General features: G+C 39.0%; 1 protein-coding gene across 1 annotated transcript in view; it reads right to left on the reverse strand.

Moving 5' to 3' along the window:
• The window catches only part of SH2D4B (SH2 domain containing 4B), a 49,476-nt gene that overhangs the window by 23,485 nt on the left and 3,284 nt on the right, over window positions 1-22,707 (reverse strand). Inside the window, exons 3-5 of the mRNA XM_015866115.2 lie at window positions 13,279-13,423; window positions 6,880-7,090; window positions 4,417-4,544 (exon numbers count right to left, since the gene is read on the reverse strand). Coding sequence (XP_015721601.1) covers window positions 4,417-4,544; window positions 6,880-7,090; window positions 13,279-13,423 — 484 coding nt within the window. The remainder of the gene's footprint in view (window positions 1-4,416; window positions 4,545-6,879; window positions 7,091-13,278; window positions 13,424-22,707) is intronic.

The following is a 22,707-nucleotide window of genomic DNA, read 5'->3' on the forward strand; positions in this document are numbered from 1 at the left end:
CACCCTAGCATCAATGGATGAGGGAAAAGCCAATGATGTAATCTATCTAGACTTCAGCAAGGCCTTTGACACAGTACCCCAGAACATCCTTATCTCCAAAATGGAAACATACTGATTTGATGTGTGGAATGTTCAACGGACAAAGAACTGGCTGTAGGATCAAGTCCAGAGTGGTGGTCAATAGACCGATGTCTAAGTGGAGATCAGCGATTACTGCTGTCCCGCAAGGGTCAGTGCTGGGACTGATACTCTTTAATATGTTAATCAGTGACACTGACAGTGGGGTAGAGTGCAACCTCGGCAAGATCGCTGATGACACCAAGCTGTGGGTTGACACACCAGAGGGACAGGATGCCTTTCAGAGGGACACATTTCAGACAGGCTTGAACAGTGGGTCAAGGAAAACCTCATGAGGTTCAACAAACCAAAATGCAAGATAAGGCACGTGGGTTGAGGCAACCCTCACTACCAATACAAGCTGAGGACTTAAAGGATTGAACACAGCCCAGTTCAAGAAGACCTGGGGATACTGGTGGATGGGAAGCTGAACATGAAAGATCAGTGTGACCTTGCAGCCCAGAAAGCCAACTGTACCCTGGGCTGCGTCATAACATGTGACCAGCAGGTCAAGGGAAGTGATCCTGCTCCTGTTCTGTTCAGGTGAGAGCTCACCTGGAGTACAGTATCCAGATGTAGAGTCCTCAGTACAAAAGACACATGGACCTGTTGGAGTGTGACTAGAGGAGGGCCACAAACATGGTGGAACACCTCTCTACCTCTCCTTCAAGGACAGGCTGACAGAGCTGGAGCTTTTCAGCCTAAAGAAGAGAAGGCTGTGAGGTGACCCAAGAGTGGCCTTTAAGTATCTAAAGGGGAGCTATAGGAAAGAAGCAGACAGACTCTTAAGCAGGGTCTATGGTGGTAGAACAAGGCAACACTGATACAAGCTCAGAGAAGGTAGACTTAGGTTGGATACAAGGAAAAAGTCTGTTACAGCGAGGGTGGGGAGACACTGGAACAGGTTGCCCAGATGTGGTTGATGCCCCATCCCTAAAGACTTTCAAGTTGAAGCTGGATCAAGCCCTGAATGACGTGACCAAGCTGTGCACGTTCCTGTTAACTGCAGAGGAGTTGCAGCTAAAGGCCTTTAAAGATCCCTTCTAACTCTAAGGTCTGTGTGATTATACAGTCTCTCCATTTTGCTTTACGTAATGTGATGTTACATGCAGTCTGAATGAAATAGCTAGAGTAATGGAGAAAAAGTAACCACCCACAGTCCAGTTCAATAAGGCAGCACAGCACAGAGCACTAATGTAAAATTTCAAGCAAATACACTGAGCCATCACTGTGGCCAAATAAATGAAATCATAAACGCTCATGCTCAAATGGAAGCACACAGAGAAGAAAATCTTTAAGTGTTTTAAACAGAGAGGGCAACAAGTCTCCAGAATTTAAATCAATTTCATTTTTAATGCAAAATATTTTTTCCATTAAGCAATTAATAAACTCACCCAGAAGTAAGCTCTATGAAAAAGCCAGAGCAGATTCAAAGAACTTTCTGGCACAAGCTAAAACTTGAAAGGACATACTTTTAAAAAAGAAAGAGTTAAACCAAAAAACCCACTGTATTTTTCTACCCTTTGAGCAGGTGTGGCACCTGATCAGTTTGCATTAATGAAACTGCTAACACTTTAAATTTGTTTCCACTCCTGTGGTCACCTGTGATTTATAGTCACACATTTTTAATGTCTACAATATCTCCTTAGTGAAACCTGCCTTCCTCTGTTTCATCTACATCTTTAGAACATAGATTCCAGTTAACAAGCAGTCAAGAAGGACAACGTATTGTAAAGGAATAAGAAAACTAATTTCACATTAGCAATTAGCCTATTCACATTAATTATTAATTTACCTCATTCTACAATTTCTCAGCTACTCTTTTGTGCTTCCTTTCCCCTTGCCACATGCTACAGCTCACATTACCTCACTTTGATACTTTGCTCCCTTCCAAGTGGAGCCATGAGTCTAAAACATTTATTTTGTTTGCTAATAACCTGCCTATGTAGACACTTTGGAACTGTAATGGCACTAGGAATACAGTTCCAAAGCCTTCAAAAGAATCGACACTAAAACAATCATTATGAGCTAAGTAGAGTGACTTGGTCCATGAAGGATCATCTTACTTCTCAGTAAAAAGCAAAACATCTATTATTTCTTAGGGAAAAAGCTGAGAACTAAAATAGGGCTGATTAAGTATTTGGATTTTTGTCACAGTTTATGAATCTGACTTCTAACATCCACAATCCAATATAGGAACCCACTGTAGGTTCCTAAACACAACTCCAAATACTGTTTTGTCTTGGAAACACACTAACAGAAATGCAGTTAGTGAACCATTCTGGAAATATCAAAAGCAGTGCTCCGTCTCCCAAAAAGTGAATAGGTGATCATGACTCTAATAACCACAGTTAAATCCACCCATACAGATAATACATAGAGCCCTGCAAGGACAAACTTCATCTTGCATAGCGTTCCAAAACATAAAACCTGTACATGCGGGTTATAAACATTACCACTTTATAATTATTTAAAATAAATTACAATTACGGTATGAGGCTATGGTGCAAAACCGGAGTGACCCAGTCGTCAGTCCTTCTAATGCTAGACATTTTCCAGCCTGACTTGCCTCATTCAATGCGTAGTGAACTCTTTATTATCCAACTGAGGGCTCTTTTTCATCCTACGTAACAACTGGCCTATGAACATCATTCATCTCTGTGTGAACTCAGCAGTGATGAAAAGCACAAGACTAGCAGCCTTGGAGACTAATGTGCTCTATTTAAGCACAGAATAGGGTCAATATGGATGACAGAAATGTATACCTTTCTTATTTATACCTAACAGAATGCCTCTATCTATTCTCTAACATAAAGTTACATGATAAGAACACAATTTGGTGACACAACTTTTCCAGACCTGTACTTTGTAAGACTTCTATAAAAGGTGACACCAGGTCCTAAAAACATTTCTGGAAATATCTACATAGAATAGGAATGATGACTAAAGGCAACCTGTGCATTCCTTCAACTGGATGGCAATAACCATCAGCTTGCACTGACCTGGTATCTTCCCCCAGCACTAAGAAGCCACCAAATTCGAAGATATTCTTGGGGCTGTGGCCACTGCCCTCGGAGCCTGTTCCAGGGCCTGACCACCCTCTCAGCAAATAACTTTCTCCTAATACCCAACCTGTTCCTCTCCTAATGCAGCTTAATACCATTCTCTGCAGTCCTACCGCTGGTCAACAGAGAAATCAGCATCTCATCATATTAATATAACACAGGATGAAGATAAAACAAAAAGCATCTTTGCTGTTTTAAGATTTGTCTTTTTAAAATTTAGCCTAACACAAACTACCCAAGGCTTCATCTCTATATGAGTAAAAAATACCAGACATTTACAGTACAATTTGAAGACAGCAAATAGGCTACTGCTTAATCTTGAATAAAAAGCTGAAGGACTTGCCAGTCAAAGCCGATAAGCAAGGGTCTATTGACCTCAACAAAACCATGTAATTCTGTGCCCAACTAAAGTACTTTTTCAATAATGCTCTAATAGGTATCTTAATGCACTGAATTCAAAAAGATCTTAACGTGAGCAGAACAATATCCATTTCATTTTATGGTTCAAAATTGGTATATAAGAAAATACAGAAGTTCTTCAGTTATGTTTTTAGAGACTCTTGAGGTCATAAGAACCTGTAATCATAACATCAACAATATTAAATACTAGGCAGTAGTTTCTTCTATAGAAACATCTACCCATCCAAATGATTATTACATTATTGCTTCTTCGGATCAAGTAGTTTACCATAATACTGGCTTTGCAGAATGGCTTTCATTTGTATTGCCAATTCCTTACGCAAAACACTTTCTCCTGTATTATCCAAGATGTTGCAATATTCTTTGTTTGCAAAACAAAGAGGAAAAAAAGATACCTTTGTATACCAAGTGCAACAGGTGTTATACACAAATCTTGCTTGCAAATCAGGTGAAGAAAAGACTTAACATGAAACACTAACATGCCACTACACTACTTGCCATGTCATTTTAGAGTCCCCCTCACCCTACCTTGGCCTGTTCTTCCTGCTTGGCTTGCCACATAACATTAAACTTTTTAAATCAAAATACTCCTGAAAAACATTATCAATGTGAGTCACAAGTACATCTACTTAATCCAAAAATGAAAATAGGTAAAGCACATACTAAGAAAAGGAATGACAAAAAAACGCTTAACACCACCAGGCTTCAGAATGTCATTAAGCATTCCTTTCTAAAAGGAAAGGCTGGAAAGATCTGCTTCCTGAATGTACGCTAACAGCTCTATTAGATGGAAAAGTAAAGATCAGGGTATTACCGTGAAACCACTGAGCAATCCTGTTGGTGTTCCTCTCAAACCCAGCACGTCGAGGGACTTGCTCTTCTTTGAACCAGCGAATGATAACTTCTCTTGAAAAGGGTCTAGAAGGACGTTCCCAGATTTTACTGCATTAAAAAGCAAGAAATAGAGGGGATCAGCAGTGTAAGAAAGTAAGGGTTTGCACAATTTGAAATCTCCTCCGTACGTATTCTAAAACACACACTGAAAAATACAGCATGTTCAGTGTAATTGCTGTTCAAAGTAGGGACTGAGGGTACCTCTACAGTATCAAAATGAAGCGTGATTGCATTCCAGTCAAGCACACAGCCTCATTTTACCCTGGTAACGTAAATAGAATGCAGGTTTTATTATGGATTTCTGTTAGAAATCTTATAGAATTCCATGTGCTCAAATTGCTAATGTAAGTTATAAAATATTCAAGCTGGTTCAGGTTTGACTACTTGGAGTATAATGTCACTTTCACTTGGCAAGACAGACAGACTCTCAGTAGGAACCAGTACAGTAACTGGCTACATATTTCTCACCTTCTTACCACACCTGCCATGGAGCTGCTATTTCACGTTGGTTATCTCCAAACTAGAAGAACTAGTTAAAAAATCAGAATGTCAGCTCAAACATTAAACAGACCTGTGAGATAATCAAGAACCCTCAAAAAACCCCAAGAACATTAAGGTTCAGTAATTTATGTCAGTAAACTTCTCTTTAGAAAGGAATAAGAGGAAAATGATAGATCAAGCCTGCTTGATGATATGAAACTTAATAGAACTGAATAAGCAGCTGGAAGAAAGTAAAGCTACAGGAGCTGAGCTTCACACTGGAAAACTAGAGATATGACACTGAATCTGCGTTCTAGAGACTAGAGACTGAAGGTCTGCCTCAGACCAGCTGTAATTAACAATGTACTGTACATCTCCCCTTCAATTTCTACCTCACAAGAGAAGGAAAATTTTAGATACCCACATTCTTCCTTCACCGTACTTGTATGAAGCGTAGGAAGTTGATCTACATACATTTACTTATATGCTGTATCAGTACATGTTCAAAGCATAGCTTTTAATAGATAAGCAGTACTGAACATAAACTGGATAATGATCAGAACATTACTCAACGTTTTTTTCCAACCCCGTTTTCAAAATGTCCATGTCTGGTACTACCAAATGGATAGAATGGTGTCAGGGTTTTGACAAATGGCCTGGGTTGAAAAGGACCTCAGGGGTCATCTAGTTTCAACCTCCCCTGCATAGGCAGGGTCGCCAACCACCAGACCAGACTGCCCAGAGCCGCATCCAGCCTGGCCTTGAATGCATCAAAAGGACAGGTCATCCACAAACTCCTTGCGCAAATGCTACTGGAAGTATCCTCACTTCAGCAGTTCAGAACTTCTTGTTACAAGTTATGGATCATCTCTTTCAAAATATACCATTTTCACTGGTGTTTATAGTACTCCATTTCAAAGATGACTTATGTAAGTAGTTCAGAAAAATAATAACAGCTCTGACAAGCTGATCTGATGGTAATTTTAAATATTCTGCTATCTCTTACTCCGTGGTATTCTGATTCCTTCTCAAACTGCTTTTGCTGCTACTGTCAGAGGTTTTCTGATTCAACACAACACAGAAAATAACTTGTTTGTCAAAGCAGAACAGATTTCCACACAAAAGGGGACTCCTCCCTGGTGCAACACAAATTGGTAAAGCAAAGTTTGATCTAACATCACTTTTAGCATGTAATGCTGCCATTCTGACAGAATTCACATTGTTATTATCACCATGGGAAGCCAGATTTATGACAGAATATGTACTCAGTAAAACAGTGACTGATCAACTTCCTAGCACTTACACACTGAATTCTTTTCAGGACACTCCCTGAATGATTGGATGAAAAATTAATAAACAGAAAACAACAAAAACATTTGATTTTGCCTAGAGAAAACTCTTTAAAACTCTCTACAAGGAGTATGACAGCCGTCCATAAGGCGTTTCAAAGACTGCGTGGCTCTGGGCAGCCTGGTATGGTGGTTGGTGACCCTGCACATAGCAGGGGGCATGAAAATGGACGATCATTGTGGTCCTTCTCAACCCAGGTCATTCTATGTTCCATTCTACAATCCATTCAGAAGAAGATAGTTTCAGACGTGAGGGTAAGACTTGCCTAAGAATTTGCCCATTTGACTTTCTCCATAGCAGAGCCTTGCATACTAATCTAATCACTATTTCTGATGGGCCCATTTTATCAGTATAGGCTCTCACAAATCTGCCTGAAAAAATAATTTAGTTAGCATTAAGTATTCAGTTGTTTCCATCCTAAAAACACTCCTGTTCTGGACGTAGTGGAAGAACAAGACTGAATACATTAAAAAAAAAAAAAGCACAGAGCTTATTAAGACAGGTAGGCACTGGAAAGAAAACACATTTTCAAGCCACTCTTGTACAAACTAACCTGCATGTCACAGAGTGAGACAGCAAAGGACTGGCACTGTGGCTGTTCAGTTTTGTCTCCCGATCGTTATTCAGGCCGGTCCCCTGGAACAAATTACTCAGATCAGCCACTCTGCCCTTCTGGATGGCTCGCAAGGATTGCCGCCGGTACTCATCCCGCGCTCTGCGTGCTTTGTGGCTCCTTTCCTCATCCGCAGCTTTGGAGCGGCGCACTGAGTCAATGAAGAAGGATTGGGAAGAGAAGCTTTTGAAATACATGCTGATATTTTCCCTTGCTTACATTGTTATTACTCACATGACCTCATTTTAAGAACACACACATTACAACACAATATCAATAAGGAAACAAAGCAGATAACCTCCCCAATGCTTCAAATACAGACCCAACAGTAGAGGAAGCGTGCCAAATTTGTGCTATCAATAGCTTGATCACTACAGGCAATAACTGAGCCTCTGCAGACTGTGATTACATCTGATGCTTGCACTGGATGTAATAGGAGAAATTCTGCCGCAGGACATCTTTTTCACTAGTGGTTTATCAAGTTTTATATTTCAAGAGAGAATATTAATTATTGCTTGAGCAGCTACGCACATAACCAGAACTGCAGGAGGTATTCCCAAAATGTGCCATTGTGAGCATTACCATTTAGACTGCTCTTTTTGCTAATGCTGCTTTCTAAAAGTGGATGCTGCCAGCATTACAGTGTTTAAAATCATGAACATCTCCACCTTAAAAACTCCAGCCTGAAAATTAGTTCTAGAACAGCAGAGAAAAGAATAGCCAATGTAAAGAGTTTTCGGATGCTACGGAGAATGTTATCTCCTACTTCAATCTCTGAAATCGTATACGAAGACCCAAAGTCTGGTCTGGTATATTTGATGGACATGATGATCCTTATGGGAATGCCCCATCCCAGGATACGCTGTTGTTCTAATACACACCTACCAGAGGTACTGACCAAGAATACCTAAGTAAACCAACCTAATTACCAGAGCCTGGAATGATGGAACTGCAGCTGTGGCCACTGCAGATCACACATCTTTCTCTAAAGCTTCTTTATTTGAAAAAGAGAAAAACTAACAATCCCCTTATCAAAATGGTGTGACTTAAATGCACTAAGAATATGCAAATATTTGTCATCTATCTGCTCTTTCCTGGTGCCTCAAACCCCATTTTGATGATTTTCACTGACATAAATAACCTCAGGCAGTAAAATTATTCCAGTGCAAAACAAACCTTTAACATCCAGTGAAGCAAATATTAAAGCAGCAAGCTATTGCCTCCAGTAGCAATTACCAATCCTGCCATGACTATCCTGGCTCATACCCAATTCATAATGTGCACATGCTATTTCTTACTCTGCTGTGATTGTACCTGTGACATTGAATGCATGATATAATACCAAACAGCTGCATTTCATTAGGCTGTCTTCATGCCTCTGATTTACAGTCCTGATTTACAGCAATTGCGGGCTTTCATAGATTTGTCTGCATTAGGAAAAGGTTTAATGGAATCAAGAAATAAAAGTGCTTTAGAGAAAACAAAATAAAACACTCTAGGCAAATGAAGGAATGAGAGAAGACCTCTAAGCTTAGTTATGAAATAGTAGGTAGAAATGTATATAGGACTAAAAACTAAACATGACAGAAAAATAAATGAGTCATCATTATTCCCTATGCACACAACTTCCACCTATTTTCACTTAAATACACACACTGTCGTTTTAGCTAAGTGCAGTAACAGCCATACAGCACAGAAAACTGAGTACTGCTTCTACTACTTATCTTACAGGTCACTCTTATTAAGGGTAGATAAGATTATCTAAATATGCTGCTTCAGTATGTCAGGTGTACTAGTTAGAAAATTCCTGTGATTTACTAGCTAATAAACCTATACCATCAGATGCCTGTGACCTGAACTACGTTTTACCAACCAGTACCAAATTTAAATGTTAGTTATTATAATGGAAAGAATGTGTTTTTCAACTGTCAGTTAGTTTTAAAATGACTACCTGATGTGCAGCTTTGCCTATCCCTACACATATAGATACATATATTTGTGTTCATGAATGCATATTCATCTATACATTTGTAGGAATAGAGAAGGCTGTAGTCAGATATCTATGTATAAAGGCATTCATATGCATGCCTGTAAAATGCCACACACATTTATATAGGCATCTCTTTCCCATGATGAAGAACTTTCATTAAAAATTTCCAGCTGAAGTGTCTGAAGGACTGCATTGCTGAATGTAGGGATGTACAAGGTCTCTTAATCAGTTATTAAAATTATTGACTTGCTCACAGAAGACACTTATAAGGAAATATACATTTGGCATGACCCGTATGCAAAGCACAACATTCAATAATCAGTATTTTCTACATGAAGACTGGATTTTAAACCATCCCATCTTCAAAAATATCCGAGTCATCACTGTAGTTATCTATCTAGCATCAAGAATTACTACAAATTTACATCACAGAATAACTTCAAGACTCAGAAAGGAGTATTTTGATTGATTTTTCAAGTTTACACACTAAATTTACCATTCAGCCATGTACCATGTGTCCACCTACACCATTCAGATAGATGTTGGTCAAGAACAAAGAACAAGAAGTACATCCTCCTTCAGCTCAGGTGAAATTAAGAATACCTTTGCCTTGATGGTACTGTACCTTGTGTAGAAATGCAGACCTGTTACTACATGTTCTTAATTTGAGTTTGCTCCATATTGAAGACTTTCTGAGAACCTATAATTTCTCTCTGCCAGTCCAAAGCATCTTTTGAGTTGAAATGCAACACCGACTTTCATATTTTCATTTCGGACTGGGAAAACCTTATTTATATTATCCTATCCTATCTAGTCCTGGAAAAGTTGTATTCACATACCTTTTAAATGAGATTAGAATTAATTTGTGCTGTGCTCCATCAGTGAAGCACATCGCTTGTGAGATTAGGAGCTGTCAATATTTTCTATAATACATGTTACGATTTTGAAGAGCTGTGAATTACAGACGGAGATGAGCGAAAGTTCTTTTTAAAGAATTTTTACTTAAGTTTTACCCTTTTCCATTATTCTTGAAAGCTTGTTTTTGAGTAATTCCAAATGAGTACTTGATACATAAAATTCAACCTGCAGATCTTCTGAGCACAGACACGAGTCACACAGTGTTTTCTGTTTCACAATTAGGAAATAACTTCCCACAAATGTTCTGTAACATGGCTTGACTTCAGCAGTCTTTTTGTCTAGAAGTATGTAAATAATTCCATCCCTATTCAGCAAAGCACTCTGAGATCTATTGAAGTTCTATGAGCAGTATTTAAGGTTGAGCATTTGCTTATTTTACGCATAGTTCACTGGGAGCCATCTGCTTTAAAAAAAATCGGCTTTTTACCTGCTGTTCCTGCTAGTAAATTACTTCATTTGAATTTCTTTGGAAAGTGAGAACACAAACTTCTTGGAAACTCAAGAAGTTCACAGGCATACCTTGTTGTAGAACATAAAAATACTAAAAAGGTTCTACCAGATCAACCTGGTACCCCATTGCCAACAGAGACCAAAGGTGGGTGCTGCAGAAAAGATGTAAAAATATCAACAGAGCAAGTCACTCAAATTTGTTTGTATCTATTCAGGCTTATTATCTGTCTGGAGAGGAGTGCCGTTGGTCAGACAGTATTCCAGGCATTCCTTTCCTTGATGCAGTTAGCAGAACATCAGTACTGACAGAAAGCCTCTTGCACTACTCAAGTAGGAAAACCCTTATGCTACAAGTTTCTATATTATGTAATGTTAAACCCTCCTTTCTGGTCTCACACAACAGAAAGTCACACTCAGAGAGCATGGCATACAGTACTGTTTCTTGAATACCCTAGAAACATACAAAATAGACCAGCCTGTAGAAAGATTCAAAACCAATCAGAATACATACACTCTTCTTTCCAAGCCTAACCTCAGTTCTTACTTCTCAGTTTCACAAAACAAAAGCTTTGGAAAGTGGACTTTATGAATCAGTTCCACTATTTGTCTTCCCATCTGCCAACATATATACTCCACATATTAACTTGCATCTGCTCTCCATAGTACCCCAAAACATTTTATGTATGTAATTGCTACTAAATCATTTTTTCCTTAAAGTGGTGCTTTCTCAGGTTTTTCATTTGTCATTTATTATATCACAAAGCACTGAAATTACCTATTTCAATTAACAAAGTAGTTCTATGGGATTTTATTATTATTTGGCACAATCAAGCAAACTACAGAAGCAAACTGAAAAGAGAAATAGAAAACAATACTAGCAGCACTTTGCTTATTGCCTTGGCAGGAAACAGATGAGAGATAACACAACAAGGAGAGATGAATCCTCATCACATTCTGAATTTCAACTACTAAACAAATTACTCGTGTAATAAATATCATTGCTACATTTGCTGTCCACAATAGCTGCACTAGCACTGCTGCCCCTCTTCAGTACTGACCCCAGCACTGTTGAATACGAAGGGCTGACTACAAGGACACAGGACACAAAGGAGCTAGGCCTTGTTCCTAACCAGCAATATGGTCTCCATTGCAGGTGTGTAGGAGAAAACAGATGTTAATATTACATCTCCTTATACCTCTCATACGTATTCATGCACTTATTTCTTGCTTAGGAAATATGACAAATGGATAGCCTTGCCCATCATGACTAAATTGCCATAAAGAGGGAGAAAAAGTTGCTGAAACTTATCTTAAAAGTGAAAAATCTGGTGAACCTGAGCACTAGCTCATTCCCTAGCAGTTTAACACATTTCCTCTTCCAAATATTTGTTGCTGTCTTTTTGCTGAAGGTTCTGATGTTTCAGGTAAGTTAAGGGAACAAACAGTGTGGACATTCCTCAGGAAGCTCACTGTGGTCTGCTGGCAGAGTTGAAACTAGCTCAGGAACTGGTTTCAAGCAAGGCACTAAACACTACATCTTCATATCTTCAACTGTCACAGCTATTTGCTAATGGAATGCAGTTCTAAGCCCTCAAATCAACTGGGATACATTGAGAGAATGAGATAAGCTTAAGAGGATAAACAAAGATATGATACACTCCAGTCATTAGCCTGCAGTTAGTTTAATGTTAAATCAATTCCTAATAACATCATAAACTCTGAGAGCACAGAAATTATAGCAGGCTGCAAACCTCAGCCATGGTGCAGCCAGCAAGAGCATGCTGACCTTTTGTTTGGCTACAGCAACACTGTTATTGGTGATCACACCTGGTATCTCAAAATTATCTGAGTCAGTCACTCTTCTGAGCACAGACATACATCCATACAGATATATAAGGTGAGGGTAACAGAGGATGGACCATTAATTTAGAGTTCCTTCAAAACAAACAGAATACTCCAACCAAAGCTTCCATAAGAAAAAAATACCAATTATGTCAGTCAACATATGATGTAGCTGAAGTCTTTTTCAGACTAACAATGAATGCCATTAAAGAAATAGTCCAAGACTTTCATAGTTTCTTTCTTTTCCCTCTGCCTCTTCCCATAATTCCTTCCTTGCATTTCTGATCTGTTCATGTACAACCAGCATTCCTTGAGAAAACTGTAATGATTTCAAGTGAACTTCACTTCTCTCTTCAATGCAAAGTAAAATAATTGCAATAATCAGAAAATTGTAATTTTAATTAGTAATGTTTAGAGTATTTTTGTTGCCATTCTAAGTATAAAAACAGGCTAGACTTCTCTTTATAACATGGTTGCAGGTATATTTTATTTCCTTATCCACCACTGAAGCTGTACATAATACCATCCTCTAAACTATGTTTGCTAGCTGATGCTAATTGACAACGTGTATTTTTCAACAAAACTAAAGACAATTTCTGACCTACTTTAGTCCAGACAAAGAAAGCCACAGTTCTCCTTTCAGAATAAATACATACACCTAGATTTAGATGATTTTGGAATCGTTACCTTTTCTTTATTGATAGTGTAATATGCAGATGTTTTGTTGATCAAAAATAAGCATAGCCTGCATCCACCTTGGAAAATGGCACCAGGGTATCTTATACAAACTTATTCCTTTTGTTAGAAAGATTCGCTGTCACATCAATTTCAGGTAATAGGACTGCAGTAATTAGTATTCAGGAACTGCTGAAGTGATTACCGGCACTGTAAATTAAGCGTGTCCATTCATTCTAACTGATACATTTTTGTCTTAGACATAGACTCATATTCAGAAATGTGAAATTGGTAAAGTCACAGAAGCTTTCACTTGTAAGAGAAGTTAGTGATTTCCTGAAAAATAGTACAGCAACTCACATTGCTCAGTGTATGAGAGATTGGTTGCAACACCTCTTCTCATTCTAAAAGATAATAGAAATCTTCCAGAAATACATAAATCCTGTGAAAGCAGTTTTACTCACACTGTTCTTCCCACTCCTGGTCATCATCACTGTGTTGACTGTGCTGCTGAGCTTGCTTGAGACTCAAGTACAGCTCTTTTGCTCTGATTTCCTCCTGCTGCCTTATTTGTTCTTCACCCCTTTGTCTTTCCTCTTCTTCTCTTTTCTAAGAAAAATGAAGCAAAACAGAGATAACTGAAGTGGAAGATTTAGCCAAAAGTTAGGACACTGCTTCAGTTGTTTCTGACCAGAGTAGCTATAGTACCTTGAAAAAAATTCTTATTTCTTTTCACTTAAGTTTCTCACCTGACCCAAATAAGCATAAAAGAAACCACAGCAATAAGGAATTTCAAAGCAACTAAGATCTGAAACTTATAAGGAGAAAACATCTCATAACATGGCACCAGAGCTTATATCCTATAATTCAGAAATAATGCTCTTGTTCTCAGAATATACATACTCCTACTAAAAGCATCACTCTCACCCAAGCTTTACACACATCTGTAATATGTGGGATGGGATGATAATAGCAGGGTGGCAAAGTCTTCAGCTACAGCAAATGAGAACGAGCCCAGATGCAGGAACCATAGAAACAGAAAGGAAGGAAAAGAGCTTTGGAAGGCCTCAGGTGGGCAGGGATCTCCAGAGAGATAGCCTCACCTCCACTGCTAATCCTTCAATGAGGGCTGGAAATGGGTGGGTCCTGCCTGCAGCCCTTCCAACTCCACCGTCAGTGACTGCCAGCTCGGCCAAGAAGTACCAGAAGACATGGGGCACTGGGATGACCTGGATGGTATCCATACTGCCACAGAGCATGCAGGAGTACCTCCTGTTGCTTGCCACGGAGGAAGGCGGTGGAATTTGTGTGCACCTTAATATACCCAGCTTCCCTGGGTATGCCCTGCTTTCCCACCAGGTGCTCAGCCACTGGTTCAGACCTGAACTTAGTATTTCTACTACATCTTCTCTAACATCTGTACTATTATTCTGAATCAGATTTACTAGCGTTCTTACTTGAGCAACTGTCACCACATATCTTCATAACCAACACAGAGAACAACGTTCTTCACATATCAAGACTGTTATTTGTTCCAGAAGAAAAGCCAGATCCTCCAGCATATGCCAAACACTTGGCAAAATATAACTTAAATTAACACACAATAAAATTTCCAGTGCAAGAAGACCATCAAAGAGATGGCAACCTGATAAAGCAACATTATAGATGCCCTTCTACATACTATCAATAACTGAGGTGCTTAATCCATGCAGGAATAGGAATCCATATCTATTCTTTAATAGTTTTCATTATTACCTTAGGAAGAGAAGTAAATTTATTTTGTTGAACTAAGAAGACTGCTACTACAAACTAAGAAGTTTGTGCTGTGTAAATAATATCCCACTAACAACAGAGGTCTTGAATGAATAATGGAAAAATCATTATAACCTCACTGGTAAGAAACTTATGCAGAATAATTTCATAAGTAGCCTCTGAATATGCAGTCACCCTGAATTACTGACCCATCTAAACTCAACCCAAACTAGAAGTGAAGTCCAGGTAAACTGTTATACACTGTGCAGTATCAAGCAACTGATCCAGCTGAATAAAACACGATTAAACTACTTTTTACATTAGGGGCTTGGGAGAGATACTTCTGTCTTCCCTATACAGTTGTGTGGGGTTTTCTCTTTGGTTTGTGACAGGCCACAAGTGGGATTTCATATAATCTTCCCATTTTCCTAACTTCTTCCTTTGGGTGGGATTTTAATGTTTAATTACTATGAGACAGAAAAAAGTTCAGCACAGAGAAAGAAAAAAATAGGATTAAACAAGAAAACAACCTTCTCAGATTCATCAACATGTCTGATCAATTATCTGAGCTAACATATTTCAGCAAGCAGATCTTTATTATGGGACTTTGCATGAGTTATTTTCCTTCCTCTAGAAGTGGTCTGAAACTAAGTTCAGATGAGACCGCTCCTTCTTTCAAAGGCGGATCAGATATATTTAGCTTCCTTCACACCCTATTTGTGCACTGTGAACTTTTTGTAAGGCCGCCCTCTCCAATTTCAATAACAGATGCCTTCAGAATTCTCAAAACAGCAAGATTCAAAGCACGACAAATGCAAAACATGGTCTATCCTAATAGGAACTTAAAAATAGAAAGGTAAAACCTAACTTTGAGCATACTCTTGTGAGAAACTTTCTTCGTTCACTAGCTCAGAGCTTGCTTCCTGAGGTATTCTTGTTATAAGGCCCTAACTGATTTATGGAGGAGGCAAGTGATGGGTGCTACCCCATGACAAATAACAAGACTTTGTGGACATTTGAAAGCACCTTCCTCCACAGCTTTTTGCCTCTGGAAGAGAGTGTCTATGGCAGAAGATCTGGCCTGTGACTAAATAGCTCCAGCTTGGTATGGGAAAACTGGGGAATTATACCATCATGTCCTGTGAAAAACAGGATGCAGGTGGGCATCCCCGCTTCCTCTTCTCAGCTGGCAAGGCCCAGAAGATGGGAACAAAGGAGTTTCTGCTGAGATCCCAGAGCCAGAAGCTGCCACTCCAAGGAGAGCCAACTCAACCACTTAGAATTTGAGCTATCACTCCAAAGAGAGTTGACTCGACTACTTTGGACTTATAAGTTTGTACTACCTTTGGAAATGATCACTGTGGTCACTGTCATTGGGACAACAATGCCTGATGACCCACTACTAATGAAAATCAGTGACTTAACTACAAACTATGCTGGATCCATGGTGGTGACTATGTCCCTCTTGCTTCCTACAGAAACTCCAGCCTTCTATTTCCCATCTCTACTACCATCTGCCTTACCCTCCCCATCACCCTAAAACTGTAATAGCGTCTGTCCCCCCCTTCCCCATCTCCCTGATTAAGATTTGTAATAAATTGGCCAGACCAGTATTTGAACTGTTGTTTCTTAATCTCACACCAGGTACACATACACCAAAGAACCTCCTCTCCCTCCTATAAATTGGAGAAAGACAGCTTGAAACTCACAGGCTGCATCAGGAGATGCACAGCCAAGCTTCAGTAATGTTGCTGTTAATCATATAAAAAGCGTCTTAGTCACCTAATTTTCCACATTTTGGTTCTTCCTGTCAGAAGATGCTATCTACATGGTAGTTCAGCCTCATCTTTGTTAGAAAAGGGCTGAATTACTCCAAAATTCATTAAAGGTATGTATTGATTCATTTCTTCCTCCAGTAAGCAGATTTTGTTTTATACCATATTGGAAAAGTACTCCTTTGACAGTCATCTGTGCTACACCTGCCAGGATTCAGAGATCATAAGCAATGCCAATATATTAACAGGTACATCCAAACAATTTTGCTTTTTTAACACGTGACTCACAGAAGCTTAATGAAGACCCAACAAAGCAAAACGAACCAATACTGTTTGGTTGTTCCAGTTGGCAATGACACAGTGGCACACTGAAGTAAAAATGACATATTAGAGTTGCATCAATGTGCAAATAACAGTGCATAAACAAGGACAGATACTTTGAGTTTCATCAGGGTGCTTTGATTCTCAATATCCAGACAACTGACATAGCTCTGTAATGCCTTTGTCCATTGACTATTAAAAAAAGACTAAGAAGTAGTAAGCAATTTAGCAGCAACAATCAAGCATGGTTTTCACAGTGGGAAAATGGAAGAAATACAAATCTCTGCCCTTGCAAGAATACCGCAATTTTCCCATTTCTTCAAGTAAATTAAAACAACTTTTCTTCATTTAGCTCAGCTGAGCACCGCTATTATACATAAGCAGAGGAGGTCTCCTTGATCCTACTAAAGTAAATCAAAAGACCTGAAATACTGTGTATTGATAGTAATGTACCTTTGTATTGAATTGGAGGTTTTTATAGCACACCTGATAAACAATAAATTAGGCTGATCTTATTGTTTCTGAGAAAGAAAAGCCTGGTATTTTTCTTCACTCAATTTCTCATATATTAATGCCAGAGCCTCTGATTATTTCTAACAATGTCCTCACACTGTTATCTCGTGCGTCTTAAGAAGATTAGTTGAGTGGACACTTCATTATTGCTGAAATGTCAATGCTTCTATGAAGCACTGATTTCAAAGCCCAGAAGCTTCTTCAGAAAAAAAAATTATATACATATATATATATACATACCCTTTTATGCCTCCCATAGAACCAGGCTTTTCTTATTTCAGTTGCTAGCAAATGTTTTTAATTCCTTTTTGGAAAAAACATCCAATCAGCTATTCTTTATGTTCTTATAATGTTCTTATAAAGTGAACATTAGCTGCTAAAATGTGCTGCTTTAAAAAATTCCACTGCACTGAGGCTATCCTTTTAGGAAGACAGATCAACATAGAGGTCATCCTCAGTTATCAAAATGTTTCTATTCAACATCTTAAACCACAAAACCAACCAACAACCAAAACGAAAACTGCCACAAGGATCCACCTCACAGCAATTCCCTTGAATTGTACAAGAGATTCATCACAAGTTTGTTTTCAGTGCAGCTGTTGTAGAAGAACTCCTAATGCAGTGATGAGAATAGATAAAAAAACAAAACTCAATTTGGTTTTTTTTAGGAAAGCACAACATAGGAAAGACAGGCAAGCATTAGGATAAGTAAGTATAAAAGGTGTGCATTCTTAATGAAAATGAACAACAATAGGACTTTTCACACTTGCTCCAATGGAAAAAGAACAGCTCCGCGTTTATCTGGTTCTCCCCATGAACCTAATCCTTCACACAGAGCTGAAAGTAAAGAGCTGTAATAATCTCCAACCATCACCTTCTGCCTCACAGCTGGGAGAGACCGCACTGTGCGCTGTGATCCTTTCATCTCTTCCAGAATAATTAGGAAGGTGACAATTCAGCGCATGGTTGCAAATTGCCAAGAAATACCAACCTGCTGCAACAAATCATGTTGGCAATTCAACAGGCAGGAGTAATCCTCTACAGCTTTAACTCCACTGAAGAATGTGAACATGCTAAATGATCTTATCTAGCCCCTGGCATTTGAGCATTTACCACAAACTTGTTACTGTTACTTGTTACTGTAAATGTGCATCGTGCAGTGTTTGATAGTGCTACTTCAGCCAGCTCTAAATAATATTTAATCCTAGCCAGGGTTAGCTTCTGGTGTTTCTGTCCAACATGGATGAGAGCAGATTAGGTCAGTATTCAGTTTCTGCTGCAGGATGATTTTTTAAATGCCCTGGGAAAAGACAAAACACATCACTTCATTGTTTTCCAATAGAAAATGGAGCTTCTGGCTGCTGAGGCTATTAGGGTTCCTCTCGGGAGCATTAAAGGATGTGAGGCAGCTTGATCAACCGTCACCCTGCTTGGGGCAAAAGCCACACAGAGGGTTTGATACAGCAGCCCTCTCTGAGATGAAGGATACCCAGGATTTCCTCCACACTTCAGGCCATGAGCAAGCTTCCCTGGCAGACTGAGAGCTGAAGCCAGCCTGCTGCAGCACAGCTGCTGTGTATACCCTGCAATTCCCTGCAGTCAGCCTTGCGCTAGGGCAGATGTCTAGGCCACCTGCCAGAGTACTGCAAACACAGCTCATCTTCACATCTGAGGCCTTAGACCTCCCAGCTCCCAATAAGACCATCTGAAAAACTCAGGGTTCTCAAGTCCTGGATGGCATGCTGTCAGCAGGACTGGAACAGCAGGACTGACTTCAGAGATCAGCATTCTCCACAAACCCACCTGGCAGCCTCCAGCAGAGCTGCGTACACATATCAGCAGAAATACATCCAACCACTTCCCAGGGTTTTTCTGAGAAAATTCTCCCACTTGCCTCAAAAAGAAAAACGTTTGCAGAAGCGTATCATATTCTCTACCACCAGCGTCCCAAGAGGAATGGGGGGTCTGCATCATTACACTAGTCCAGGCACGTATTAGCACGGAGACGCATGTCAGCAATGCAGTTGTGCTTTACGTAAAATTCACATTTCAATAACAGATGAGCCTCAGGACATGCTATTCACATACAGCTCACATGGGAAGGCACCAGTATTGCACGCTGCATTGCAAAGACCATGTTTGAGATGAGCTGGAAAACAAAGGTGAGGACAAATGCTGATTAGGAAGGATGTGAAGTTTACTACATGTGCTGGAACAGACCGTCCTTAAGCAGAATCTCCCAATAGCTTGTTTCTTTTACACAGTTTAAATTCCTAGTACATAAACTAATCCCATCCGTGGTTCATATGTTCCCATTTACCCATGGGAAAGGTCATAGTTATGCTGAATCCAAAATAAGGACATCAGCTTCAGCAACGCAATCCGTATCCACATTACTAAGGAAAGGATTTTTCTTTATAGTTCATGTCACAATTCATTGCATGAGGGATAGAAAAACTTTAAGATCCGTTTCCCAGCAGAAGGTGAAAACCTGCCTCATTCCAGTATCACTAAAGAAACATCTACATAGATAAAAAACAATTATTAAACAAAATACATAAACTATTGTGTCAAAAAAACACAGAAATGAAGCATTACCAAATTATTGCAATTGGTATTGAGCGTACTAAAAGGACTTTTGGAATGAGTTAGATGCAAAGTGCTGACAAGAGGCTGTTGTCATGTTCAAGCATTCTGAATATGCTCTCTTTGGGAAAGAGCTCAGTGTTTTCTTGGCACGAAGCACTTAGCTGAAATTACAGCTTATTTGCACTTAAAGATAGCAACAGGCCCACTTAATTGCCTGATATTTAGTTGGAGACAATTTGGGTGGGGTTTTTTCTGCTGTTTTGTTTTTTTTTTAGAGTAGGACAGAATGCTCGTTGCTAAACTGTATGAAGTACAAGGTACTCCAAGTGGTGATTATGACATCTTACTATGTTTGAATCTCTACACCTGGCAGCAACCACCTGAAAAAAAAAAAACAAAAAAAAAACCCAACAAACAGGTCCACAGCATTTGGGGCAAAGGAAGGCACTCACTAAGCAAGTGCTGAAAGCCCATTCAAGCCAATCGGACAGAAGTGTGCTCTGTCTACCAAGCACAAGTGGTCCTTACTATTTTCCTGAGCTAGAACATTAATGACTCTTTTTCTTCCCAGAAGGCTGTCCAAAAACCTTCCATCTTTTGTGAGAACAATAACAGCCAGGACACAGAAACTCTTCCTTCACTCAACACAGTCCCGATGGGAATCAGCCATAAACACTTGAATAAAACTAGTGGCAGGAAACTGTAACACTATTCCTCTCTTATTGCCTATGATAATAAATTAGCATTATTTCTCCCTGTGTGCCACTGTCATTAAATGTCCCACTAAATATTTTTGTCATACATAAAGACACACAGCGTTGATTTAACCTGATACACAATTTTGGTTAATACCTATGGATTTTTACAAGATTACAATCTAGCTTTATTGTCAATTGTGCTTAAGTAATTACATTTGACAGGTATCTGTATGACAACATCAGATAGCACTTTACTATTAATATTTTCTTGCTTTATGGAGACCACAAAGAACTGAGACAGTATCTCTTGTTTCTAAATGTAGCTGAAGGATATTATCCTCTTCTGGCTCACTGAGGATCACATCTTTAATTTATCCCAGCTCTGTACATTGTTCAAGACTCTTAATGACAGCAACTGATAAAAGCAGGAAATGATGTCTATGATCTCATAGCCTTTGTGAATTTGCAAAAAGATTAACGATAGTAATTGGCTCTCTTATTTGTCCTTTGCGATAGATGCATAAAAGAATAGCCGTACTTAAGCTGTGAAAATAGAGAAGTGAATATTAAAATTCTAGCATCATAAATTAAAGGCATTTCTGTTTAAGAAACACCAAGGAATGCAATATTTTTTCAGTAGTGTTAGAAAAAAGAAACAGGAATCATCATTCACTTTGATATGTGAGATATCATTTATCTAGAGCAGGCAGCCTTAAAGTCCCATGGTAGGTCAAGAATACAAAAGTGTTTTAAAAAGGAGAGTTTGTGATACATTGTGGCCAGAAATTAAACACATCAGCAGAACAGACAGAGTTTCAATCTCTCAAGTCAAAATTCTTCAAGAGGGCAAAGCATCAGCAGGCACAGAGCGTTTCATACCCTAGTTTTGGAAATTGCTTAAACTACATACTGGTCATTGTTGTGTAAGGATGATTACCAATACATTAAATATCTTAATCTGCTAAAGTGAGCTTGTGAACTGATATGCATTTGATACCACACTGAATCATTCATGAAAGGTATGTTTCTTCCTGATTTCAATGACTGCAGTAATACATAAGGAAACTAAATCATTTTTTTACCAACATGGAACCAAGAGAAATTAAATAAACTGGTAGACAGAGAGGCTGCTGCTGCTGGGACATCAAGCAAGGTACAATGAGCAGAATTTGGTGCCACACTTGTCAAATTGTGGAAGGCCAGTTTTTCTGCATAGAAAAAAATGTGACTGCTGGCCAATGAGTTTTCACAAGCTGCTCATTAGGCTTTTTGGAAAAAAGGTCTTTGAAACAGAAGAACAGTGAGCCTGTAGACATTTACACCATCAATAGTGTACCATGCACTGTAAAACAACCACAGAGCCACAAGTGAACAGGCCTGCAGCAGTCTTTGTTCAAGAGAGTTTCGCTTCTGGAAAGTAGAGGAAGGAAAGAAACTTAATTAGTTGCTCTGCTCATTATTCATACATTAATAAAGCTACTTGAAAGGTATAGTTTCATTACTCATTGACATCAATTTTCAATAGCCTTGTTCTCTCCTATGAATTCAAATTAATTGTGCAAAGGTAAATCAGCAACTTGGATTTGCAGAGGCCCTTGCTTGTAAATAGCCATCCTCAAATCACAGCCCCACTGTTTATCAAGTGACAAGTAACTCGCTGACTCTAGTTGGTAATCAAACCATATAAATAAATGCTGAGATTTTCAGAATTTGTTCTGTTACACAGGGACAAGGGGTGAGGATTCCATCCACTGTTCCCATGCATTTAATCACCATCCCAAGAAGAGAAAAACGACATTAACAAACTGACAGCTGGGGAAAGAGAGTGGGGCGTAGATTGAAATGGCAGCATGCAGATCTCCTAGGAGTCATGCTTTGCTACAGGTTTTCTCCATGGAAACCCAGCTGCATCAATCTTGCTCAGTCCCGCAGTAAGCATCTCAGGCTTGGAAGATTGTGATAATTTCTCTGCATACTAAGACAGTTATATTCTGCTGTTTTTATCATTACGAAATAAAACGAAAGATAAGAAATAAGATCTCTATTTCCTGTCTTGTCTTCGCATTATCTTCAACAAAAGACTCTCAAAAGAAATACTCCAAACATTAAAATACTACAACTGAGTTTATGGAAAATCCACAATGGTGTCAATAAAAATCATTTCAATGAACCTTGTGAAACAAAGCTTTTTCCCATATGTTGAGTAGGAGAAAGATCCATTCTTCATTAATGTAATGAAAGGGGC

This window comes from Coturnix japonica, chromosome 6, assembly GCF_001577835.2.
Source record: "Coturnix japonica isolate 7356 chromosome 6, Coturnix japonica 2.1, whole genome shotgun sequence".
In the NCBI taxonomy this organism is placed as follows: domain Eukaryota; kingdom Metazoa; phylum Chordata; class Aves; order Galliformes; family Phasianidae; genus Coturnix; species Coturnix japonica.